Source organism: Platichthys flesus, chromosome 16, assembly GCF_949316205.1.
Source record: "Platichthys flesus chromosome 16, fPlaFle2.1, whole genome shotgun sequence".
Lineage (NCBI taxonomy): Eukaryota > Metazoa > Chordata > Actinopteri > Pleuronectiformes > Pleuronectidae > Platichthys > Platichthys flesus.
In genome coordinates this window covers 7,526,518-7,547,549 of record NC_084960.1, presented here as the reverse complement: position 1 = coordinate 7,547,549, position 21,032 = coordinate 7,526,518, and the positions used below count along the sequence as shown (strand labels likewise).

At 39.9% G+C, this 21,032-nt stretch overlaps 2 protein-coding genes across 2 annotated transcripts; both read left to right on the top strand.

Moving 5' to 3' along the window:
• Positions 1 to 4,682: 4,682 nt before the first annotated feature.
• On the top strand, positions 4,683 to 10,186 carry LOC133970963 (sterile alpha motif domain-containing protein 9-like). The gene is made up of 2 exons (XM_062408127.1): positions 4,683 to 4,686; positions 5,512 to 10,186. The coding sequence occupies exons 1-2, from the start codon at positions 4,683 to 4,685 to the stop codon at positions 10,104 to 10,106; spliced, it is 4,599 nt and encodes a 1,532-aa protein (XP_062264111.1). The 3' UTR covers positions 10,107 to 10,186.
• Positions 10,187 to 11,094: 908 nt separating this feature from the next.
• gaa (alpha glucosidase) lies at positions 11,095 to 19,692 on the top strand. Its single transcript, XM_062408599.1, has 19 exons — positions 11,095 to 12,044; positions 12,601 to 12,752; positions 12,999 to 13,164; positions 13,564 to 13,660; positions 13,795 to 13,914; positions 14,120 to 14,238; positions 14,423 to 14,554; positions 14,814 to 14,924; positions 15,014 to 15,127; positions 15,302 to 15,386; positions 16,019 to 16,136; positions 16,442 to 16,575; positions 17,011 to 17,162; positions 17,352 to 17,500; positions 17,599 to 17,740; positions 17,982 to 18,080; positions 18,240 to 18,404; positions 18,526 to 18,678; positions 18,906 to 19,692. Exons 1-19 carry the CDS (start codon positions 11,550 to 11,552, stop codon positions 18,969 to 18,971), a joined length of 2,769 nt encoding a protein of 922 aa, XP_062264583.1. The 5' UTR covers positions 11,095 to 11,549; the 3' UTR covers positions 18,972 to 19,692.
• The last annotated feature ends 1,340 nt before the right edge of the window (positions 19,693 to 21,032 follow it).

Below are 21,032 nucleotides of genomic sequence, written 5' to 3'. Positions count from 1 at the left end.
GACAGGGTATGGAAAGTTCAGCAAAGCAATGGGCATCCAACACACATTCTAATTTCAAGAGTAAACACTAGGAAGGAAAGGTTATTATGAAATTATTTGTGTGAATTTATCTGGCTAAACTGTTCATGTCCCCCTTCTATTTTTATTTGTTAAGAGTTCACTCAGACCCAAACTAGCTAAAAATGTAATTCCTAACAACCCCCCTGGTGCTTCTACCCTAGTTTGTACCCTGGTTACCAAATGGGCACCCTCGCTCCCACCATGCAAGGCCAGGCTGCCACCCTGACCAGTGCCAAGCCCTCCTTTCTCCCCAGAGACATCTCCACTCTCAAATCAAACCAAATCAAATCAAAGTTTATTGTCACATGCACCAATGACAGCGTCATCGGAGCAGTGAAATTCTTAGGACATGGCAGGCAAACATCTACGCACTAGGCGAGTTTACAAAATGAAAAAAAAAATAAAATATAACATAACATTGTAACATATAACATATAACACAGTCAAGTGAATATTAAATTAAGTAGTATGAATAAATGTATAACATATAACATAGTCAAATAAAAGTCAAAGTTAAATGAAGCAGCAGTTTACAGGGTGAAGGAGTGGGGAATATAATATAAAATAATATGAATGTATGTATAACATATAACATAGTCAAATAAATTCAAATGAATTAACAGTTTTCAGGGTGAAGAAGTGGGGAATATTAAATAAAATAAGTATATGTGAAGTAAGTGTATTTGTATGATTCGGGAGCAGAATGTGCATGGTGACTATTCAGAGGATAGAAAAAAACAAAACAACATGCTATCTAACATATAACATCACATCGTAACATATAATGTAGTCAAGTGAAGCAGTAGTTTACAGGGTGAATGGAATATTAAATAAATTAATATGAATATGAATATATGTATAAATATAACATAGTCAAGTCAAAGTCAAATTAAGTAGCAGTTTACAGGGTGAAGGAGTGGGTAATATTAAATAAAATAAAATAATAATAATAATAAATAATAATAATAATAAAATAATAATAATAAATAAAAGCCTGGACGTCACAGAGGAGCCTGCGGGCTGCCTGCACCTCACTGTGAGAAATGTCATGGGAATTTCAATAGTCAAGCACAAGTATTTTCAATGTCTTTCTGGAAGTTTATTCTACATCTGCAGATGGGCATCAATGTACAAGACCATGGGATAGATTTTATACACTGAGCCATGACATACAGGAGAAGCAGCACTTTATACATCTTCAAGCTCCTCCTAGAGAGGAACAAATTTTATCGATCAGCCTCTTTGATGTTAAGAAATAGGTGACCAATATCCTGTCACCTACTCGGTCCCAGACCCCTGGATTGTAACCTCTGTTTTCAAGATCCCTTTATCAATGTTTACAACCAGCACAAATCCCCCGTGCTGTGAAGTCTTTGTTAGGTGACCCTGTGTTTGAGGAAGTCATATAACATCACAGTATGTTGCCATTCTAAAAGATGCAATGAAGAACGTGCAGGAGGGCCAACTGGAATTCCCAGTTGATTTGCACATAAGCATATAATAGTAAAATGTAGTTCAAATAAAAAATACACTGCACACTGGGTAAACTATGTCTTTCATTGAGTTGTACAGATTCAAAAGAATTAAGATGGAATACAGATTTTGAGATCCCATTTTATTTAACATTTTATATACTATGAGGATTTAAGAGTTGAGTTTCTATGAAGTGCCTCATACAAAACTTTTGCTATCTTGGTCTCTAAGGCCTGGAAAGAGACAGGATTTAAGCGATTTAGATATACATTTAGTTGCATACACAATCTGGCAATCTCAAGATTTGTTTGAAAATGTTGATAGTGAGCTTCACGTAGCTGTATGCATGAACCAGTGATAAAATAATAAAAGCTTAATTCATTCATTCATATGCTTTAGATGAAGATACTTCTACTTTTACTCAGAGTTCTCATTAGGATGCGATGGGACTAAACTGAACTGTTTTCCTCCAAGTTTAAGGACCCATCATCTCAGCGATATGAAGTCAAGCTCCCAGTGGGTGTTCCTCAGAGCCGAGCTGATGGCGATGATGCCCTCTACACAACGGAGTACCAGCTGCTGTTGCCTCCATAATCATTGTTGTTTGGTAAATGGCTGAGCTCCTCTGCCAGTGGTCCACCTTGCATCCGCTGATTTTTAAAGCTCAAATACATTTTCATAGAGTTTGTTAAGTAAATGAATCACAATTGGTACTTCTGATATCCAGTGAGCCATATTAATATTAATAATACTGTACTTCTAAAAATCAAATATACATAATGTGAGTTTTTTTTATTTAAAGTCTGAACAAACACAAATACAGAAAGTAGTGATTTTGTGGTAGCAGTTGTTGTTTTTTAGGCACAAAATATGGGATGAGTGACTGAGAACTTGTTTATTCTTTCTGGTGTTAAGTAAATGTACTTACATGATTCTTGCTGTTTGTATCCTCATAGTTGAATGCACTTATTGTAAGTGGCTTTGGATAAAAGTGTTGAGTGTTTGAATGGAATAAGTCCAATTCAACTCCTACAATGTCAGGGTGCAGATGTGTCTCATCAGCCGTGTTACAAACATTTAATAGATCCCTGCCTCATATTCCACCATCTTCATTTAGTCTGACCCAGTAACGTCCACACTGATGCTCTCACCGATGCAGGAATCCGTTTAGATACCAAGAGTATTCATATAGACCCTGTAATTGCAGAGATGTGCACTATTGATTTTATGGTTGAGGGGGAAAGGGCTGAGTCTATAAGAGGAAAATAAGCTGATGTTAATAATGACGATAGCAACACCTGTTTAAAAGAGTTCAAAGTTAAAAAACGGTTTGTTAAAGAGCATTTGGTGCAACCAGCTCTAACTTCCTGTGTCCTGTATGGCGGATTCTGTATCGTGCTGACTGATCGCGATAATAATGACGGATCCTGTATCGTGTTGGCATATGATAATGGACTATGATTACAACAAGCCTGATGACACTGCCTGATATATAATATTTCTCCTCAGATACCATTACTGCCAATAATCCATCATTTCATTGACCTTCAGTTGTGCGACAAAGTGTTTATTCTAATTAATACTGCAAATACACTTATCTTGCTAATGTTCTCCTTTACACTTGGCATCTTTTACACTTCTGTCCATCCTGGGAGAAGAAACTCTCACATGTGGCTCTCTCTGAGATTTCTACGTTATTTTTACCCCGTTAAAGTAGTTCGTTTTTAAGTAGTTTTTCCTTATTCTTGTTGAGGGTTAAGGGCAGAGGATGTCACACCTTGTTAAAGCCCTATAAAACAAATTGTGATTTGTGAATATGGGCTATACGAATAAAATTAGATGGATTGACTTCAACTACAGGTAAACACTTGCCACATGTTGTGTTAAGGTGGGACTGGAGTTTAAATCATTAATTCTATGTTTCATTTTTCATTAGGGCCCGAGCACTGACAGTGTGAGGCCCTATTGAAACTGTAAGGATTATTATTATTATTATTAGGGCCCGAGCACCGAAACGATGGGAGGCCCTTTTGAAATTGTAGGCATTATTCTCCTTCTTATTATTATTATTATTACGTGCTAAATGAATTGGCTTTTTGAGGGCTTCAACGTGCTCAAAAAGTTTTTAAAGTTTGCAGTAAATTAGAAAGTGGTGAAAATGTGCATATTCTGGAGTATTTGGAAATGGGCGTGGCAAAATGGCTCAACAGCGCCACCTGGAACACAGCCCCTAGTTATTCTTAATGTCATAAATAATTAAAGACATAGAGTATTCTATGACATCAATCATAGAAAATTTATGACATAGTAACCTGTGATGACAAAGAACAGGAGTTTTCTATGTGATCATAGGAACTTGTGGTTACATAGAAGATGAGTCTCCTATGTCCCCAAAGGAGCCTTCTTCACTTAGGTGAGCTGGATTCCAAGACACACGTACTACTCCAGCTTGATCCTGTTGTAGATCTTCTAGGTCTTCAGAATCAGAGATTTCACGCTCATCAAGACTAAGAGTTGTCTCCTCATTTTCCTCATCAACCGTAAGTCTGAAATGATTGCAACCAGCCATACTAACACTCTGGATAAAGAAAATCAAAGGCATATTTTCAAATGCATATCAATCAATCTATTAAGTATATACTGTTATATTTCAAGCTTTATTTTGTCGATCTACCTATAGTCATCTTGGCAGAAAAGAAGCTAGCCAGCTAACAGCGAGTTAGCATTGTACATATTTCTCTTTCTCACTAGTAATGGATTGTAAATAAGACTCACTTGCACCAGATGTGCAAAAGCATCTCTGTGAAATCAATGGTAGGTGTTGTTTAGTGAAGACATGCCGCATGGGTCATATTGTGTAAAAATGAACCCATGTGTAAAGGTTTTGTAGAAACAATATTCTTTCAATCAAAAATACTGATGTCTATATTAGCCTTAGCATTTGTAACATTTCATTGCGGAATGTAAAGTAACAGTGTGATAGTTTCAACATCAAGTCTGGTGACTTCCTGTGAGCCAGTTTTTTTAACCATACATTTACCTGAATTCAACATGATAATGGACTACTTGGAAGTTTGCATCTTAATTTACAGAAGCTGGTGATAAGTAAACAGCAAGATTGTTAAAGTGAAGACCGAAGAAAGAAAACCATGGGTGAGTGGATTGACAAGTAATATTTTATAAGATCTTCAGTTATGAGTCTTTTTTTGGTTATTTAGGTATTTAGTCTGACATAGGCATGTAACATAGACAGCCCTAGGCCCAATGTACGTGTAGCAGAGAACAATAATGCACCATCTCCTGGTGTCATTTATATGAAAATTAAGATTCACACGCCCAGTGAAATACCGTTATTTTTACATTACTGAGAGTTCAAATTATTGTGTAATGTTAAAAGGGTCACTGTTGTCGTTATACAAACAACTGTAGTGTTCTGATTCATTGTCACTGTTAATTTTCCTCAACTTCATTGTCAGCCACAGCACTCAGCTGTTTTCAGCAAAAGTGCTGTTGAGTGTAGTTCACCTCTGACACACTGTGTATCAGGAAGACCACAACCTGGTGGATGAGGTGGAACATTAAGCTGCTTGAGTCATGTTTTTTTCAGATTGGTGGAGACCAGACCAAAGCTAGTAGAGTGGCCAGAAAAATTAGTTCAAATGAATGCTAATGATCCAATGTGTCTGCTGTATGACCAAATAAAACATCTAATGTTTTATTAGGTAATAATATGTCCATGTTTAAGTGGATTAAAGTTGCTCCAGGTTTAAGTGGAGTCATAGTCCATCAAGTCCATAGACGGGGTTGGGAAATTAAAAAAAAATTAAGATAAGGACTAACTCATTAAGTATGCAATACCACCAAAGATGTCTAAATTTGCTAATATAAAACATGCCTGTAATATGTAGGGTAACTATAGTGTATCGGATTCAATATGTAATTAAACCTATTGCTTTTGTGTCTCTTCTCACTATTTAGCAGATGAACTTGGGCAGTCACCCAAGAATTGGACTGAAACTCAAGTGAGCAACTGGCTCATATCCATTGGAGTGAATGAAAAATACATAAAAAAGCTCTTTGAAGAAGAAGTAGATGGAGAAATCCTTCTTTCACTGGATGAGGACTTTTTGAAGACCAAGATTTGCATAAAGTTAGGCCCTGCTCATTTGATCATTAAAAAAAGAGATGAGCTCCTCAAATCCCAGCAAAAACATCAGGAGAAAGAAAAGCCTGATATTGCTAACGAAACTCAGCTGGAGCAGGAAAACGGTCCAAAATCTGTTCAATATCAAGTTGCAAGTGAAGCACCTTCAGCACAAGTTCATGTGGGAGACTTAGAGGAGATACAGACAAAGGAAGACTGCAAACCAAGACCATTTGATCAAGAGGGGGTTGATCACTTATATGTAAAGCACAGGGTCCTGCAACCTGAGTCAGGCGCCTTTAATTTGATACATCCCTGCCATGAATTTAAGTCCTTAACTGTAGCTGTGGGATTGGATCGCCCGAGGCTCCAAGCCAAGTTTGCCAAAGAGGTTCTTAAATTTGCAACTGGCTGCATGAATATCAGATCTAATGGCACAATACACTTTGGTGTGATGGACAGCAGAGAGGATACAGGATACATGCACGGTGAGGTAATTGGCATCCCTGTGAAAGAAAGGGACATATATGTAGATGCTTTGAACTACATTGAAAGGAGTTTCTCATCTGACGCGGAACATGTGCGCCAGTGTGTGCGACCACCAAGATTTATTGAGGTTATGGATCGAGAAAGTACAGAAAAGATGTATGTGGTGGAGGTTGACATTGTACCTTCAATCAGCATTGTCAAGAGCAAGTGGTATACAGTCTGTCTGCCTAACTTCAATGATGCAACCAATAAAGTAAAATTCGGAAAGGAATCAACTCTGCGGAGGGTGGGTTCAAAAACAGAGCCTGTGTTGGACAAAGATTTGAGTGAATTCATCCAGCGAGTCAAGGATCGTGATGCTCAAAGAGAAGAAGCAGAGAGAAATCAGTTCCACAATGCTCCAATGGTCAGCAAAGACCTTGGAAGGAAACTCAAAATGCTTATGACCAGTGGGAAGAAGTTCATTGAAAATGACAAATGGTTAATATTCGTCACAAACAAATTCAAACCTGATGATCTTTGTCAAATTGACTGGCTGCTTAACACGAAGATATTCTGCGTGTTTGACTTTGACCCTGAATCAAAGGTATCAGGTCTTTGCAACAGATACCTTCAGCATCATGCTGCAAACATGCATTCTCTGCAGAGCTACAGGATGCCCAGCGACACAAGCATCAAAGAGTTCACCAGCAACCTGTATCTGTTTGAACAAACTAGCTGGATCTTCTGTAATGGCCGTTCTGATGTCAAAGGAAATGATACACCATGTGAAGAGATGACTTGGATCAAGACAAAAATAACCCTCTTAAGGGATTCTGTGTCTTTGATTTGTAAACATATCTTGCCAAAAGGGGCATTCCAGGTCATTTTTCTTCTCACATCACCAGTTGAGAAACCATTGTTGCACACCTTTTATGAGTTTTTCACAGACATGGAAGGCCATGAGGACATCATCTGCATCTGTGAATCGGAGATTAACTTCCTGAGGTGGCAAAGCTATGCAGAGGGATCATGTGGAACAGAAACTGTGAACAACTTCAGTGTTGTTGGGATGAAAATGAGTCATGTTAATGCAACCGTGCAGATTGTACAACCTGTGAAAGCTTGTACCAGCAAACATTTGCCTGTCTTTGTGAAAGGGATCTGCCTACTTGAGACAAACAAGGAGGAAGAGATGGCGTCTCTAGAAATTCTGACTGTCAATCATTGTGATGAAACAACACAACACTTCATCAGTAAGGAGAAAGCAAACGTTGAACAGGAGTTCTTCCGTGGTGGGAGAGTGTCCTGGTTGAATTTCTGGCTTGCTGAACACAAGCATGTTGGAGAGGTAATTGAAAGAGATGCTTATAAAGATGTCTCCAAACTTCTCAAGAATGCTCTGAAGTATAATGCAGAACAGACTCCAGTGAAGAGTATAACCATCTACCATCATCCAGGAAGTGGTGGAAGTACTGTGGCAAGACAAGTGTTGTGGAAAAACAGGAAAGACCTAAGGTGTGCAGTTGTGAAGCCTTCATACTCAGCTGCGGTCGTTGCGCAGCATGCTGTTGATCTCAGAGAATATGAAGAAAAGGATCCGCAGAGCTGTCTTCCAGTGCTGCTCCTCATTGAAGACTCAGACAAAAAATATCTAGATGAACTCAGGAATCAATTAGAGGTTGTAATTAACAGCAAACATATCCAGTACGGAACACTGTGTTTCATTTTCTTGAGCTGCAGTCGATCCTATGATCCAGAGAGAAGATGCAAGGAGTCTCCCTTACAAAATGTCCCTGTCACTCACAAGCTGTCTGCTGAAGAGAAGAGAATGTTTGTTGGAAAACGAAAGGTGCTTGAAGAACAATACGAGCATCAGTTCATCCTGACTTTTGTTCTGATGAGTGAAGAATTCACTGAGGAATATGTTCAACAGTTTGTGAAACATCTGCTCCAAGGCATTGACCATGAATCTGCTGTCACTCGCCTCATTCACTATGTAGCACTACTTAACAGTTACGTTCCGAACTCATTCATCTCTCAGTCCCACTGCGAAGCGTTGCTAGCTTTCAAAATGTCAATGGAAAGGTTTCACCAGTATGAGTTTGAGAGATCACTCAGTGATCAGGCTAAACTCGTCTTCTTTCACCTCAGAGATGACAAGACATACATTAAATCAATAAGAATCATTCACCCTATCGTTGCAAAGGAAATTCTCCAACAACTTCTTGGAAGCCAACAGACCCACAGTGGTTTGGCAATGAAATTGCTCTGTGAGAATGTGCTGTTCCAGCACAGATTTGGAAAGGAAGAATATCAGTCGTTCTTGAAAGCCCTTCTCATAACGAGATCCAGAATAAGCAAAGGAGATAAATGTGATAGTTTTTTCTCTCCTCTAATTGAACATGTGTGTAAAAACGAAAAACCAAACAAAGCAATTGAGTTACTCAGGGAAGCTTTCAAGCGTTTCCATGATGATCCATTCTTTGCACAACAACTTGCTCGTCTTCATTATAAATATGAAATGTTCAAAGAAGCGGAACACTGGGCAGAGACGGCAGCAAGACAGCTGCCAAACAACTCGTACATTCTTGACACAAAAGGACAAGTGCACAAAAAATGGTTCCAAGCCAAATGGAAAGCCATTGTCAATGACTCTGAACCAAACACTGCCAAAAATACAGCAGATGCTGTGAAGACTGCACTGAAAGCCATGCAGTGTTTTCAAGATTGTAAGAGAGCAGCTACAGCAGATATGGAAAAGATAAACAATTCTGGATATTTTGGTGAAGCTGAGGTTGGCTGCAACCTGCTCAAACTGATATTTTCATTGCAGCTTTTTGCAAATGGAGCCAGAGGCCATGGAGAATGTCTGAGGTACCTGTTCAGTGATTACATCCCAGAGGAACTTAAAGATGACTGGGAACCATTCCATGGTTGTTTGAAAAAGCTTTACAAGACAGTTGAAGATGCCTTGGAGTGGATTTCAGAAGACCTCAGTTACTTCCAGACAGACACCGGTGTAGATGAAGATGAGATTCATTTAAGTCCTGAGGGGAAGATAAATAATTCACTAAAATGGTTGGCAAATATATCCTCTAAGTTTGGAAGGTACTTGATTGATTCTTCTTCTAGAACATTTCTACAAACTGGCCAGTCAACCGCAACCAATCTAACTCCTATACAAAAACGCATCGTCATCTATCATCTTGGCGGGGGTAACGTCACATCCATCCTCTCTAAGCTAGGTGAAGAGAAGGGTGCAGTAGATACTCTAAAGAAAATCCTATCTCTCTACCCCAGCAATCCACTGATATCAAAGTTTGACCAGCGTGAAATTGTGAATTACACACTGGCCAGCATTACTCTGAACTGCTTGTCACCGATGGCTCCGAAAGTTCTTTCTCTCAAAGTCCTTCAGGACCTTTGTCGTCAGTTCCCAGCTGACAAAAACAAATGTCTACCAAGTTCCTTGTTCCTGCTTACCTTACTATTCTGGCCAGAGGATAAAGACACAAACATTGAGAGAGAAAACAAATATGAAGTTGTCCAATCAGCTGTTCAAAACATGGAGAAAGGATACTGGACCAAGATGAAAGACATTCCTCCACGGAAGAGAAGACTTTACACCCATTTCTTTCTGGGCAGTGGAAATGGATTGGATAAATTTATCCACAAGAGAAAGTTTGACGGACTTGTAAAGGGGACATCTCTCTCTGAGAAGCGCATGAAGTGGTTAAGTGGTGAGGTATGGAAGAAGCCTGAGATTGAAAAGTTGTTAAAACGTGTTTCTGGATGGACTGATGATGGAGTGGTGTACCTCGAGGGCCCTCAGAAACAGAAGTTCAGGATAATGCCGCTTCATTTACCATCACTGCCTCATAGCAATGAAAACATCACCTTCTACCTGGGGTTCACCTTCAGAGGTCCGGTTGCCTACAACATCGTGGTAAATAAATAGGATCGTTGTTCAGAGATAAACTGTCATTTACCAAAGCCTGGGCTTCACAGTAATAGGAGAAAGACAAGTTTGATTTTGAATTCAAACCACGCAAGGTTTCCTTTGTCAGTTTGTCAAGCAGTAAATGATTTGTAAAATTTTTAGTTTTTTAAGATATGAGATAATTTGATACATTTGGCATGTTTTCCTCTCTTGTACTTGTATAGACAGTGTAATAAGTGTACTCAAAACACAACTTTTATAAATTTCATTAATGTTGTCATTCTTTGTTTATACATATACAAACATTTCTGAAAAAAGAACATACATTCAAACAAAATGTGCTACTTTGTGATTTTATACAAATTATATTCTTTTTAATATCTCTGTGTTGAACTGTTATTTTCGATTGTTTTTGAATGCATAGCGTATTCTCACTCCTTCATGCTTTCCAAGATACAATGTAGAAAGGAAGTGATGCTAGATATATTTATTCATGGGAATTGTATCAGTATTTTAGTCAAAGATGTATCGAAAACAAATAAACAAAACAGTGTTCAATTCAATCCAATGTCTGTGCATATTTATCATGCAAATGAATAATGTATGTGTAGCTATTGAAAATAATGTTCTTGCAATGGGATTGTATAGATATTGAATATATTCTACGCAAGCTATGGAAACATACCTGTTCTCAATGTGAAACTGCACATGAAGCCAGTTGCACAATCGAGCATTGAATGTCATAAGAAATGATAATAAAGTTTAAAAGTACGTGAAAATGTGTAAGATTCGTCAATTTTAAACCCCAACCTCAAGGCTGGTTATGAGTTAAACGAACACAGGGAATATTTAACAACATTTAATATTGATAGTATATTTGAGTCTGAAAAGAGGAAACGATTTTGATGTTTTGTTGCTGCAGCCACAGATGATCACCGCTCTATCTTTCTCTACAGCACAGCAGAAAGTCGCAGCAGCATGTTTTGTCCCAGTGTGCTTGCCCTAGTTTAGCATTAGCCTGCATGCTGCTCCGGTAGCTTTAGCTTCAGCAGGCTTGTAACGCCCTTGTAAACATCGTGTTTTGTCTGGAACACTCTTTGCTTCCCAGTCTTTCAACAAAACGTGTTAAACGATGCTCCTGCATAATTTATGTGGAGGAAACAGCCAAATATAAGCTCCGCGCTGAGCTGCGTCGTAGCTAATGACAAGCTAACAGCTACATAAGGTAACTCCAGCTTCAATTGAGCCACTGACAAACACTTCATCTTCCGGAAGTTGAATGTAACAGCCCGACAACACGGTTCCTCATTACATATAAGTTAACTGTGGCTTTGGCGATAGCTGCATCTTATTCTACCCTTGAATATTAACACCTATAGAATATAATGTACAGAGTGTACGTGCTGCTGCGTTCGACTCTCGTGCCCTTTAACCCGGAAGTGTACCTGAGGTGACAGCGAGATGGGTTTGTTGTTCGGTGTCACTACAGCTGTTGTCCTCCTCGCGTTTGCCTTGTTCACATGTTTCTACATCAACCACCTGTCTGACCCAGAAATCAAACGTGTTAGTCCAGGCCAGGCGAAGCTACATGAGATCCAAGGAAGGCTTGTTGATGATAATCCAGACAAATCAAGATCCCCACAGAGGAACACTTCCCTGGCCAGTAAATGCACCATGGCACCAGCAAGTCGTTTTGACTGTGCCAAGGACAGGGCTTTGAGCCGGAGACAGTGTGAGGAGAGAGGATGCTGCTATGCGCCTCTGCCCAACTCTGCAGGCCCCCCCTGGTGCTTCTACCCCAGTTTGTACCCCGGTTACAAAATGGGCCCCCTCGCTCCCACCATGCAAGGCCAGGCTGCCACCCTGACCCGTGCCAAGCCCTCCTATCTCCCCAGAGACATCTCCACTCTCAGCCTGGAAGTCACAGAGGAGCCTGCGGGCTGCCTGCACCTCACTGTGAGTAAAACCCCCCTAAGTATCAAGCTATTCTAAAAGATGCAATGAAGAACGTGCAGGAGGGCCCACTGGAATTCCCAGTTGATGTGCACATAAGCATATAATGGTAGATTGTAGTTAAAATAAAAAATACACTACACACTGAGTAAACTATGACTATTATTGAGTTTTACAGATTCAAAAGTAGTTAGGAGGAATACAGATTTTAAGATCCCATTTTATTTTACATTTTATATACTATGAGGATTTAAGAGTTGAGTTTCTATGAAGTGCCTCATACAAAACTTTTGCTAACTTGGTCTCTAAGGCCTGGAAAGACACAGGATGGATTATTGAAGTGATTTAGATATACATTTAGTTGCATACACAATCTGGCAATCTCAAGATTTGTTTGAAAATGTTGATAGTGAGCTTCACGTAGCTGTATGCATGAACCAGTGATAAAATATAAAAGCTTAATTCATTCATTCATATGCTTTGGATGAAGATACTTCTACTTTAACTCAGAGTTCTCATTAGGACGCGATGGGACTAAACTGAACTGTTTTCTTCCAAGTTGAAGGACCCATCGTCTCAGCGATATGAAGTGGAGCTCCCAGCGGGTGTTCCTCAGAGCCGAGCTGATGGCGATGATGCCCTCTACACAACGGAGTACCAGTCTGATCCGTTTGGTTTCATAGTGCGACGGAAATCCAACGGAAAAGTAATGTGGGTGCTTTTCAGTCATATCATTGTAGCTGGTACCATACACTTTCAATAATATGTTATTTTTTTGAATTTATTTGAATTTGTTTATTTTTCTATGTATGTTTTTTTCAATTTCACAAGTATATTGAGGATTTTTGTTATAAAAAGGTTTCCAGCTGGTTTTGCTCAAATGTGTGAAATTACATTCTCATGATATGATTTTCTTTGTCATGCTCATTGTTTGTCCTCTGTGTCATTCCTGTTCAGTATGAACACAACTGTGGCTCCTCTGCTGTTTGCTGACCAGTACCTGCAGCTGTCAACCACACTGGCCTCTTCCCTCGTCTCTGGCCTCGGGGAGCATTACACCTCCCTCCTGTTGGATCTTAACTGGACTTCGCTGACTCTCTGGAACCGAGACATGGCTCCTCATGTGAGTCTAATGCAGCTGTTCTCAACTTGAGGTTCAGATTCCTCAAGCAATCAAAAGGAAGATTTTACAGGGGTCAAGAAATAATAAAATAAAAAATATATATTTTTAAATGAATTCTTAAAAGAGAACATGGTTCCTGGGTTGATCTGCTCATGCCACTTAAATCTTTGACAAGAGCTTGCTAGTAGTTGCTTCATTTTAAAGGCCAAAATGTGTATCACCTTGTGTATGGGACATGTCAATATATTATATAATCGCACGCTACATATTAGTTCCTAGCACATTAAAACATTCACAAAACAAGTACTATTTAGTTGTTTCTGAAAAACATTAATTATTATGCTTTTGTTATTTCCTACTTTTTACCTGGTGTGTTAACGTTGTAATCGTTCTTTGCAGGCTGATGCAAATCTTTACGGCTCCCACCCATTCTTCTTAGTACAGGAGGAGGATGGTCTAGCACATGGAGTTTTCCTTCTCAACAGCAATGCAATTGGTACAGAGCTATTTGTTTCATAAAACACACACCGCAGCCATTGTCTTTCAGTCATTTTCAACAGAACATGATTGTTTTTTTATTCTTGTAAATGAAGATACAAATTATTGCTGAATGTCTTCTTTTATGTGTAGAGGTTTTGCTGCAGCCGACCCCTGCTCTCACCTGGGTGTCCACTGGAGGAATCCTGGACCTGTATATTTTGTTGGGTCCTGACCCTGAAAATGTTGTTCGACAGTACCTCCAGGTCATTGGTATGTCTCTTCAGTGTCGACATTCAAATAAACATCTCTATGTCACAAAAGCAATAGGCTAATATATATTGAACACACCAAAAAAGAATTGTGTAATTTTTAAAACCTGTGTTCATGTCAGTGTTAGTATATTTGAAGTGGCCCCTTAGGCCGCCTGGTAAAAAAGAGGACTAATTCATGTGTTTTGTCACTTATCTATTCCCAGGCTATCCCATGATGCCCCCCTATTGGTCACTGGGCTTTCATCTGTGTCGCTGGGGTTACACAACCACTGATACAACCCGCAAGGTTGCACAGCACATGCACGATGCCAACTTTCCACTGGTAAAGGACATTTACATGATATTTTTCAAATCTAATGTATGTGCACTTATTGTGAACATTGTGTGATAATCAGAGAGGTTTTGTGAAAGTGCGACCTTCAACATTGTGTTGTTACGTACACAGACAATTGATCATTTTGTACATCAAATTTGACTCCTCCTTAAATTTCGTTTGTCACCCTCAGGATGTGCAGTGGAATGATCTGGATTATGCAGATAAGCGCAGGATTTTCACTTTTGACCCCCGCCGATTTGGGGACCTCCCAAAGATGGTGGAAGAGCTCCATGAGGGAGGCATGAAGTACATCCTTATTCTGGTGCGACATCTTTGAGTTTCAAAGGCTTCACAGCTTCGGCATAATCCTGCTGAGAAACAAACAAATAAACCAATAAACAAAAAAACAAACAAACAAACAAAAGGACAGGAGTGAAAACATAACCTTATAGTCGGAGAGAACAAACCACAAACGCGATGCTTCACTTCTGTTGTCACAAACGAGTAACATTTAACAGTGTATCTCCAGCAGATGGCAGCAAAAGGTTCTTAATTTGTGTGTCTCCTGGTTTCTGTCCCAGGACCCAGGGATCAGCAGCACTAGCCCCCCTGGAACTTACCCCCCCTTTGATGACGGACTGAAAAGAGATGTCTTCATTAAAAATGTTACAGGAGACATCCTGATAGGGAAGGTTAGAAGTCTTTTTTCACTGGGGATGAATGATTTTCTGTCCCGCTCTAACCTTTAACCTGGGCATACACTCTCATACTGGTTATCTAGGTTTGGCCTGGTCCAACAGCCTTCCCTGACTTCACTAACCCGGAGACCAGAAAGTGGTGGGAGGACTGCATCAGAGATTTTCATTCTAAAGTGCCTGTGGATGGATTGTGGATTGTGAGTAATACAGACAAACAGTGCACATATTATTTAGGTACCAATACTACTAAGACACAAGATATCAGGTTTGTGTGAGATCAGAAAGGTACATTATGGTTGTGTGTTTAGCTTGAGCCTTAACACTAAAAGAATCACTTATCTTTTGTTGTTTGTCTACCGTGCTCCACCCAGGATATGAATGAACCAGCCAGTTTTGTGCAGGGATCAGTGGAGGGCTGCCCTGACAGTGATCTGGAGAACCCGCCTTACACACCCAGTAAGTGTACTCTGTCAGTGTTGCAAGTTACCAGCTAATAAAGTCATACAAAAAGTTTTATTTCTACACTTCGCAGGGTTTCTGCTACATCTTAAAAAGACAGAAAATATGAATTTTAGGCCTTAATTATGTTCCGTTCATTTAATGCAATCTCTTTAATGGGTTATCTATTTTTAGGACAGATGTTTTCGGTGGCATGTACAGTTTGTCTCAGTGTGATGTAGTTCTTTCTCATTTAACCAGATAATAGACCGGTGCTCTTAGACTTTGGATATCTACTGCCTCTGCCTTTGGTTAGTGAGATAAAGTGGTGTTTTGGGTTATTCTCTACTCAGCTACTATACCTATGAACTATCTTTAATTATGAGGAAGGTGTAAATATTCTGGGACTTTAATTTCATTTTTTATGGTAACTTAACTTTTTGAAACCTTCAGAAACCCTTAATTGATTTTTTTGATTGATTGATTATTTATTTAAGCCTCGGAAAACACATCGGATGAACTTAATCTACATTCAGTTCATCCAAAAAATAGAATGTAGGATTAAATGATTAGAGATGCACAACGGATCTGTTCACTGCTTCATTCAGTATGTTGCATCGATGTGTTGCATCTGACTGTGTTTCAAACAGGAGTGGTCGGAGGCCGGTTGAACTCAGGAACTCTCTGCATGTCAGCTCAGCAGAGGCTGTCCACTCACTACAACCTGCACAATATGTACGGACTGACAGAGGCGTACGCCACTAACAGGTGAGACCGCCACGCAGAGCTTGTCTTTAAGGGAGATTTTAACACAACATAGTGACGATTAATAAAGTCAAATCATCTGACATCAATTGAAATAAATGCATATGCTGCATAGTTTATTTAAGTAGATCAACAGTACAGTATGTTGTATGAAGAAAACATTAAGTAAATACACTTTCAACAAGCCAGTTTCCTTTTGTTTATTGGACCTAATGTGACACCACCGACTGTACGAAAGGCGTCCGCTGGGTTTCTCCCTTTGCTGTGTACACTGTGTATTTATTCTTGTTCCTCGTGGCCAATCTTAGAGCTCTTGTGAAGATTCGAGGGAAGAGGCCCTTTGTCCTGTCCCGCTCCTCGTTCCCTGGCATCGGGCGCTTCTCCGCAGTGTGGACAGGTGACGTCAGGAGCGACTGGGAGCAGCTTCGATACTCTATCCCTGGTGAGATGTAGATTCTGAAAGGTCTGTGTGCGCAAGGGTCGCACTGCCTGAGATTGAATAACACCGTCTGGCTACAGGGGGCGTTTAGTTATTGGATATTGGCTTCTTTTTTTTTTCCTTTTTTGATGGCCGTATAGCCCTATATGGAACACACATACTGCTTCCTTACATATTAAATTTTGTATTTTTATTTAGGTGATTATAATAATATAATTATCATCATCGTTACTGTTATTACTGCTACTACTATACTGCTATTCTGATGGGTTTTATTTGTTTTTCTTTTGGTTCTTTTTCTTTTACTTATTCTTCCCTTGGGTTGGGTTAATTGGAGGGTTGGGTTGTTTCTCTTGTTGTTATGTGGTCATAACTATGTAAAACTGTGTGAACTATACTTTGAAGTATAGACTGACCTATTGCTCCTGCTTCCTCCAGCGGTGCTGCAGTTCAGCCTGTTCGGGGTGCCTCTGGTGGGGGCAGACATCTGTGGCTTTGGAGGCAACACCACTGAGGAGCTGTGTGTGCGATGGATGCAGCTCGGGGCCTTTTACCCGTTTATGAGGAACCACAATGACCGGCCCAACGCTGTGAGACAGACTTTTGACTTGTATGTGTGTCTGTGTATCTGACATATTTGGTTGGTTTGGATTAAGTGCATGAACTGTGTAATTGAAGTAGAGGTCTGCCCTGCATGTTTAGAGTAACTCCAACTGTTTCATGTATTATGAATAGAGGTAACTCTATCTGTCCTCATTGTCTCTTTGTGTGTCCTTCAGCCTCAGGAGCCCTATGTATTTGGGCAGAAGGCCCAGGCTGCCATGCGGAGTGCGTTGAACCTAAGATACTCCCTTCTCCCGTTCCTCTATACACTCTTCCATCATGCACACACCTCTGCTGATACTGTGGCCAGGCCTCTCTTTATGGAGTAAGTGTGGTTTTCATTTTTTTTCTTTTCTCTATCGTCCTATGTACTTAATTAAAAAATAATAAAGCACGCTTTTTTTTTATATCTATCCCCTTAAGGTTTCCCTCTGACCCCAACTGCCAAAGCATAGACCGTCAGTTCCTGTGGGGGAGTTCACTTCTCATTAGCCCAGTCCTAGAGCAAGGGGCAGTAGGACTGGTTGCCTACCTGCCCCTCAGCACTTGGTACAACCTGCATAATGTGAGTCTCTCAAGCCTATTGAACTTAATTTCAATCTGTGCAGTAGTGACGGTATGATCAAGATGATTTGGCTTCAGTTTTGAGGAGCAGTCATGTCGTCCATCTCCATATACAGTCTATGGTTCAATCAGTTTTCATTTATTGACTGGCGTGAAGGCCTCCGTGACTGCTGTGGTAACACATGACATTAGTATTCAACAGATTCACTCCGGGTTCCATTCTGCTGTGTTTTGCTCTCTAGGGTCAACCTGTCTACAGTAAGGGTCAGTACATGCTTCTGCCAGCCCCTCTGGACACTATCAACGTTCATGTGAGGGAGGGTCACGTTATCCCACAGCAGGTGGGTGTCCGCACTTAAAACACAACCCAGGCGTATCATTTTTGGGTAATTTGGAGACAAATTATGAATTATTCATAAAACGTTTGAGGATGTATTCTGTAATCGGTGTATTCTGTAATAATCTATTGTGTTTTCTTTGACCTGTCTTTACCTGTGAAGACTCCTGCCCTGACAACCACAGCCTCACGCAGAAATCCGTTCTTCCTAACGGTGGCGCTGTCAGCAGGCGGCTGGGCCTGGGGCGACTTGTTCTGGGACGATGGGGAAAGTCTAGATACCTACAAAACAGGAAATTATTGTTACGTCACCTTCGTGGCCGCCCAGGTAAGGAACAGGCGAGCGCTGTGGAATTGCAACAGAAAAGCCGGTTAACAGTGATTTGCATTTTCCTCCAGTGTGAACAGAGTCAGAACTGTCTTTACTAGTTTTATTGCCTCCACTCCAGTGCCAGATAGTGGGTGATCCTGTGAGGCTGAATCAGGCCCTGGATGGTCTGGTGCTGGGAGGCCTACAGGTGTTTGGGGTGCCCTCACCCCCCCGCTATGTATTGGCCAATGGGGACAAAGTCAAGGATTTCATGTACCACAGTGACACCAAGGTGAGGCTTTAGTGACTTGGCTCTACTTCCTGTGAAGTTGGTCCTCCACAGAAAGTGAATGATATCAATCTGTGGCTTAGTTTCTGACTGTTTATGTATTTGCCTCGTCTGTCCTCCCTTTCTACTAATCATGTCTTCTCTCTCCTCCTTTACTTTATCAGTTATTATCGAGAATTCAGCTGCTCTGTCTGCCTGAAGTGATTTATCTGTCTTGTCTCTCCTCACAGGTTTTGACAGTGAACAACCTGGCCTTGCCCATGTCTAAGGTGTTTACAGTCCAGTGGGCTCTCTGATCCACTGAACATTGTTGCTTAAAGGTCTTTGGGAACCTTAACATGTCCCACTTGTGCATTTCATATGGTAAAAGACTTATTTTGACTGAAATAAGCTGTACATTTCATGACAGAATATTTCCACCTGAACCCTGAAATAATCAAATGGTTAAATAACAGATTCAAACAGCCAGGGTTTGGGACAAACCTAACAAAACCAATCCCGCCATTCACATGGAGGACAAAGATGTCAAGAGAGCGTTTGCTGATATGGACTGAGGCCAGTGCTGATGATCCTGTCTCTGCATGTACCCCCCCTACCTGAACGCTCTAGACCCCATTGTCTGGACATTGATGTCTGAAAATGGCTCAGGTTACCTGTGATGGTGGGGAGACGGGCAGCAGTGGTGGGGCCATATTAGCATATTCATAGATCCCAGTCATGAAATGAGGAGCGATGGTGTAGAGTTACATAGTCATTTTAAGGTTATGAGGGGAATTGTTTCTCAGGACAGACCTTTTGAAATGTCATTTTTGCAGGTCCTGTAATTATATCAAACCATTGTTTTGATTTGAAGCAATATTTTCCTGCTTTCTGCTAAACCTGGTCAAGATTTGTAATCCCTTGTGATTACATATATGTATATATATATTTTTATAGAATTCATAGTCCTTTTTGTATATTTTTTAAATCGTGTTTGTGTGTTTTTGGTCCATTTTTAATAAAAACTGTGAGAACAAACATCAGTTTGTATTTATTTACACTAAATCAGATCATTTATGTGATCTATCTATCTCAAAATGAAGCATGTATTGGTCAAGCTGTTTGAAGAATTTGTTTTCATCCCTGTCCGTTTGTTTGTGTGTTTGTTAGACAGCAGCATTAGGCAAAAACTACCAAAGGGATTAACACAAAACCTGTTGGAAGGATCGAGGCATGGATCAGAGAAAAAAATACTATGTTTTCTTATTTTCTTATTTTTCATGAAATTAACAGTTCAAAGAATACGGTGCTGATGTGAGGTGACAAACTGTTCTAAGATACAAGTCTGTTGTCAATGTGTGCGCTGACTTCAGCTCTGGTCCTGATGCTGCTCGACCAACTGCATCAAGCTTCTGCCAGTGACCTTAAAAACGTCACTCGTGATGAAAGAGGGTCAGATTTTTATGGGACTCGGAAGAAGATTTTAGTTACTGTTTGAGAATATATATTTATTTGTCTGTTTTAAAGTGTATTTAAAAAAGTTCTTTTCTATGTGAAATCTTTATATTCACGGTTTTTGTGTGATAGAAAAAAATAAATCGTTTGACATTCCGGAAGCAGAGAAATAGGAGGGATCTGTCTGGACCTGCTGAATCAAGCTGGACATACGCAACCGGGTTATGGCAGGAAGTAACACACATTGAGCCTACAAATTAAAACCAAACAAGTTATTTAAAATCATCTGCACGGGATATTATAATAAGAAATGACTTTAACATGCAGCTTGTGTGTGTGTTTAACTTTTTTGCTTTTCAATATAATTTCGTGTTACAGAGTGCTTTGATATGTGGCTCACTCAGTGGCAGATGTGGGTTTTTTAAATCAGGGGCCACAAAGGGGCCACAAGATTCCCATTATATTATCTGATTCAGTAAAGTGCAAATTTAAGTCTTTCCTTGGATACCGTCGGCTTTGAGCAAAGTTACACATCATTGGATACATTTTGAAAATTGTTCCGTGTTTAAGCACATGGTGTATGTCAAAAACAAACCTTAGAAGAAACAACTTGGAGTAGATAAGGCACTGGATATGATGATGATCATCAAGGATTTGAATTATCATTACACTCTGATTCAATTCAATTGTTGGAGGCTTCTCTCTCCAAGATATGTATATACGTCTAAAAATATGTAGAAACACAGATATAGCCAAAGGCATAAATGTATTTGCTTTTCAGGATTTTAAAGACAACAAAGATGATTTCAAAAGTCTTTCAATCGATTTATAACATGGCACGATGAACGAATGACAGTTTGTGCAAATTCAATTAAGAAAACCTTTGAAAGAGGGACAGTTGGTGGGCTTTACGTTGAAGGTTC

Bases quoted from the DNA above. Each gene is read 5' to 3' on its own strand.
- gaa (XM_062408599.1), top strand. From the start codon at position 11,550: ATGGGTTTGTTGTTCGGTGTCACTACAGCTGTTGTCCTCCTCGCGTTT. The intron at 15,387-16,018 runs GTAAGTGTACTC...TGTTTCAAACAG, and splicing joins GAACCCGCCTTACACACCCA to GAGTGGTCGGAGGCCGGTTG. The intron at 17,163-17,351 runs GTGAGACAGACT...TGTGTCCTTCAG, and splicing joins ACAATGACCGGCCCAACGCT to CCTCAGGAGCCCTATGTATT.